Genomic DNA, 6,000 nt, shown 5'->3' with positions numbered 1-6,000 from the left:
CTGGCCATCGGGAGGACCGGGAGGTTTCCCGATGGCCTGGCCTGTTAAGCGGCCTGCTGGCCTGAGGAATTTTTTTAAATGTATATATTGAACGCAACGCTGCGCAAATGTGGGTCTGACTCTGCCTCACAGAGGGGGACTGGCTGTCTACATGATGTGGCCTGCTGACATGGCCACTTTCAAACAGATCATACACTAATGCCCTCAATTGACCTTTCGCAAAGCCAAGCCTCCCCTTGGTTACTGTTGCTAGTCCGACAAGCTGAGAGCCAGATGCGTTAAACAAAGCCATAATGGAGGGTCTCCGTAATGTCGGAGTCGCCTTAACAGACTCATTTTGGAGCAATAACGCAGCAATATCCTCCAGGTCCCGACAAAAGGGGCTACAATACGCTATGGAGGGTTATATCCACAGTATAAACATTAGAAAACAGGGAGGCACAACATCAATAGAGGCACTTGCATACAGGTCGCATTGCAAGAGTGAAAAACCACATGAGCTGTATGTCAAATTCGACGGAATTATTATTATTATTATTATTATTTTGGAATAAAACAATACAATCACAAGAGGCATTAAATGTTGTAGTTTGTCTAAAGTTAACTACCGTTTCCTTGGTGGCTTTCTGCATCCACCTTGTTGTTCCTTTGTGGGGGTTGGGGTGCCCACTTGTGCAGCAGGATTAGGGAAGTCGGCAGTAGGCTTTCCATTAACAAAATGCTACAAAGATTAAAGCAAAATATAAATGAATGATTGCCTGTTGGCTTTCTTGTTTGTACTTTGACCACAGGTAGACTAATAACGGAGCTCAGCTGTTCAGACATTATTATGCATCAAGTGATATACATGGTCAAAACGACCTAGAAGCACACAGCTTACAGCTTTAGTCGTGTGACTTTAGCTAACGTTAGTTAGTGAAATTAGTTAATTAAATTAGTTAGTTAATTTGTGAATGTAATCTTTGCTAGCTAGCTAGCTACGTTAGCACGTATTTACCTTGGAGCAAACGTATTTGTGTTTGTTGATATTCGCCATATTCAGCTGGGCATGGGCCCTGCCGCATTTCTTTATCCACTGGCGGCATCTTTCCTCTTGGGTTTTGGGTTTAGGAAACGGGTAAAATATCACCCCCCCCTCTAAGCTTATGGGATATCTGCTATCCGATTTGCAAAGACCATAATTACAACGCTTCACCATTTTCGCAATGAATTTGAACGCTAAACTTGTCGGACTTCCACAGGGAGCCGCGCACGTGATCGAATATGATTGGACAACGGGCATTTAGGGGCGTGGCTTTGCGAAAGGTCAATTGTTCTCTGTGTGTCATTCAAGCTCGGGAGGGTGTGTATGTGTGGCGCGAGCGAGCGAGAGAGAAAGCGCGCACCGGTTACGTGTATTGTTGCTGTTAGCATCTGGTGCTAGCTAGCTGCGCTAACGGATATAATGAGCTGTCAACAAGGTGGAGGAGAGTCCTCTCCTGTTAGACTGAGAGACTGATAACCTCAGCTCAGGTGAGGTAAAGGACTGTGTTTAGATAGTTCACTTAGTCTAAGTTCTCAGTGGGTCTCAAACGGTTTGGTCACCATTTATGTAAACACATATTTCCATTTGAAGGGAGAGTGATTAGTAAAATATGGATGAATAATAAAATACTAACTAGGTGAAAAAAGGTAAGATAAACTTTAAAAATGTGTTGAGAGCTAAAACTAGTCTTTGCTGCTGCCTCAAAGAGGAGCAGGGGGGAGACGGGTGAGGCTGGTTCAGGAGTCCAGACACACTCACAACTATAAATGAACCAAAAACAAATAAATAAACAAGTTTCAATGTAGTATGTACATGTATGTACATGTAATGTAGTAGATTTAAACTAGAGGGCTATCACTATGGTCAGCAACGCTGTAAATATTGACAAATAAATCCAGAAAAATTGCACAAAAGAAAACTGGTAGTGACCTGGCTGGGTGTATAATTCCCGGCCTGACTTATTGTCCCAGTCCGGCCCTGTGAGCCCAGTGTGCTCTGATTGGTTGGGACGTTGAGAGGCTCGTTGCTGCAGACAGGCTTCCGCGTCGGCGATACAGCGAGAACAAGCGAAACTCATCCTGAGCACACACAAACACTCACAGCCGAAGTAAAAACAATAAGTGTGGCTTGATATTGAGTAAGAAAAAGGTTTCTAACGCTGTGAGAATAGGTCTGTGGAGAGCTTTTTTCCGCGATCCCAACTTAGTAGCCCGAAAAAAGTTTACCCATTTAAACAGTTGTCGCAGATACCTTGTTTGTTTTAAACTTCATAAATACACAAACAACAATCAATACTTACAGGTTGTGTACCCGAATCTCCCGCTGGTCCAAACAAAGTAGGAACAGCATCGTTCTTCAGTGCCCTACGCTGTACATATCCGGCATGAATCGCTGAAAGGTTTTGGGAAGCTTTGTTTCATGAAATGCTGGCAGAAGGGTGTGGCCTCTGGGTATCCCCACGTCAGAGTACCCAGGAAGTAAACAATGGCAAAAAAGAGTAATCTCCAATTAGGCGTTTTGGGGCAGCATAGACTGTGTTAGAGTTTTACTTGCTACAGGGTGTACTTTGAGGGTTTTTGACTCTGCAGACCGTTTACATGCATTAAAAACCTTCAGAACACACAAGGGGACGGGTAATAACCGGAAAAGCATGACTAGGAAGAACTGAGGGAAAACAGGCATGTATACACAAAAGACTATCACCAAGACAACAGCTGGGTATGCACAACCCAAGGTGTAGCACGTGTAAAGAATTGCACAACAGAGGTGGAAAAAGTCCTCAGATCTTGTACATAAGTAAAATCAGAAGAACCAGTGTAGGAATACTCTTTTACAAGTTAATGTCCTGCAATCAAAATGTTCCTCAAGTAAAAGTACAAAATAATTAGCCTCAAAATATACTTAACATACAAAAAGTAAAGTACTTAATATGCAGATTGGCCCATTTCAGAATAATATATATTATATGTTTTGGTTATAATTATTGATAATTAAAGTGTTCTCAAAGCTGGTAAAGGTGCAGCTAGTTTGAATGACTTTGTATACTGCAGGGTAGTTTGTGAATTTACTCCTGGTGTAACTAAAGTCTGATTTAAGAGTTGATTATATTTCACATCATTAATCCAAATCTGCCAAGGAACTAAAGGTAAGAAATACATTTAGTGGAATAAAAGTACACAATATACCTATGAATTGTAGCGGAGTAGACATACAGAGTAGCATAAAATGAAAACACTCAAGTAAAGTACAAATACCTCAAAATGTTACTTTAGTACAGTACTTGAGTAAATGTCCTTAGTTACTTCTTTGCACTATTTATATAATGTACAACTTACAGAAACATTGCATTCATAAATTGTATTTATGATATGCGTGTTGTTGGTCGTATATATTAGCATTTACTATACATTCACCTATTATTTTCACATACTGATGTGCTGTAAACTTCATACCATAATTTGACAAGCTGTGATATCTAAGCTGTTATTGGTTTTTCTGTGTTAATTTGTTAACAATGCAAAAAACCTTAGTCAAGTTCTGGCGGTGATTCCATGCTTTACACATTTTATTCTTGCATTTAAGGTTGCAGCCATTCAAAGTGTGGCATCTGTGGTTTGATTATTTAACCCATAATGGCATCAAGTTACAGTTAGAGTTACATTTGGAGGAAATATAAAAAAAACATTTGCGGGGTCAAGTTAGATACGTGGCTTTAGTTTCCTTCCTCAGAAAAAAAAGTGAAGGTGCAACAAGGTCAACATAACATAGTATTTGTTAGCCAAATGCCTCGCCTCTGGCATTTGCGTTTTGGCAGTGGGAACATTTCAATTTGCATGCTCTACAACATCTCTCATTATTTACAGCAAAGCAGAAGGGGCACATCACCGACTTTATAGCAGCTGACCCAAAGCATCAAGAGCAAAACTATCCCAACATTTACAGAACTACTGAATGATGAGGTGAGTATGTGCTTCTGAATTATATATCATTGTAAGAATATTGAATGAGTATCATAAGGATTTAATGAATGTCTTATTCAGTTCAAGAGTATTAGCAGTATGAATCTGAATATATGAATCTGAATATAAATGTTTCCAAACCCTCTCTTCCTTCTACAGCTTTTCTATTCTATATTTATTTTTAATTAATTTTATTAGAGGTTAAAGTTTCAAGGCTCAAGGTTCGGATATTGTCATTCTACAACTCTTGGTTACCCAACAAAATGAAAGTTGTAGCCCCTGCATGCTGAACAAGAAAGAAACCAAACATAGTTATGAGCTCTAATCTCAAACAGTCATCACCTTGAACCCAAAGTGAAAGCTGCGTCTGTTTTCTCTCTGTCAGAGTTCTGGCCTCCACTGGGATTGTCCCTGATAACCTTTAATATATCCATGAACACGATTTTAAATTTCAGTCGCCAAAGGAGATTGTCCAACCCAGGTCCCTGATAAGTGTGCCTCTTCTATTTGGAGATAATGTGGTTACGTTGACAGACCATGGTGTCCAGCAATCATTGGGCCCTGAGCAGCTGAGCGTGAAGCAGTCAGGATGAGAGTCAGTACCTTGAAGTCTGAAGCCATGGGTCTATGCCAGAGAACGGTGGAATATTCCCTCCGACTTGTGAGGTAGTGACATACTTGCCAACCCTCCCGATTATCGCGGGAGACTCCCGATTTCATTCCACTCGGACTTTAATACAGCTACACCATTGTTTGGTGTCCATGGTAGCGCGTCTCTTTAGTAGCACGCGCAACTGAAAGTCTAAGAGGGTGAGGAAGATAGTCACAGAAAACAGAACAAGAATCGACAACTCGACCCTCTGCTCACTCCTTTCCAGCCCACACATATGCTCCATCAAGGATGGTGCTACAGGCCGCAAGGCATTGCACTTAGAACTACAATATGCATGTTAATGTTAATCTAACAGCTCCAGCGATCTACTAGCACCGAACCCCCCATCCTAGTGAGGGATGTAAAAAATGTTTGATAATGGGCAAGGGGTAAAGTAGAGTGTGAGATTGACAGGCAGGTTGAAACAGAAGCAGCAGAGCCCGAAGGAAAGTCTCCCATTTACCAATCTTTCTACGTTCCAATCCTCACTTATGATCTTCAGGGATTAAGTGTAATTAATCATTTACTATCCATCTATTCAAACCCAGTTTCACGGCATTTCGTGTTATAGTCACGACATTTAATCTATTGATTCGTATTCACCAAGACAATTTTCCCCTTTTTTTCTTGTCACACAGAACGATTTAAAAAGCAATGTATTGTGTGTTTCGTGCCTGCAACACGTCTTTTTGTCCGGTCGGGTTCATAAAAACATGTTCTTTATATATACAGTCTATGGATCTTACTCAATATCAAGCCACGATTATTGTTTTTATTTAAATCGTATAATTTCGGACTTTTTTTGCCGTCAGTGAGGGAAGAAAATGGGGCTCAGAGCCTCAGAATACTGAAATCTGTTTTTTTTAAATCTTTTTTTCGTTCTAATTTGTTATTCTTTTCTAAATAACACACTGTTATTTACTCAACAATAACACACAATTATCCTTGTTTTTATTTACTTGTTTAATTCCATAACCTCTGGCGTTTTGGGCATCCGTCAAAAACTGAATTTCAAAATAAAATAACCGGAAACAGATACACAGCCACTGAACTGATTACCCAAGATCCTCAGCTATGGTTTAAGCTTGGTGATTGGATTGTTTAGCCACAATGCAAGTTGGGATATGGTGTTAATGCGATATGAAATCCGAAAAACATATTAAAAAAATAAAAATAATACTTTATTCCGAGTGTGCTTGCTTTTCTCTTTGAAAGTCATCACATAACGGCATTGTAATACAAGGTTCGGCTGCATTAAATATTACACATCTGCTGTAGTTCTTTATTTATAGAGCCCTGATTAGAAGACTTCTAGACAAACTGGAAGAACTGCCACCGAAACTGAATATGTGACGTGGATCATA

The 6,000-nt window shown here is 40.1% G+C and overlaps 1 protein-coding gene across 1 annotated transcript in view; it reads left to right on the top strand.

Annotated features, from left to right (window-relative positions):
- Positions 1-6,000, top strand: part of LOC307037327 (interferon-induced protein with tetratricopeptide repeats 5-like) — a 122,437-nt gene that overhangs the window by 109,792 nt on the left and 6,645 nt on the right. Inside the window, exon 2 of the mRNA XM_079678125.1 lies at positions 3,889-3,984. Within this exon, the coding sequence (XP_079534251.1) occupies positions 3,977-3,984 (8 nt within the window). The 5' untranslated portion in view covers positions 3,889-3,976. The remainder of the gene's footprint in view (positions 1-3,888; positions 3,985-6,000) is intronic.

This window comes from Notothenia rossii (assembly GCF_949606895.1).
Source record: "Notothenia rossii genome assembly, chromosome: 1".
NCBI classification, from domain to species: Eukaryota; Metazoa; Chordata; class Actinopteri; order Perciformes; family Nototheniidae; genus Notothenia; species Notothenia rossii.
This window is presented reverse-complemented; position numbering and strand designations above follow the sequence as displayed.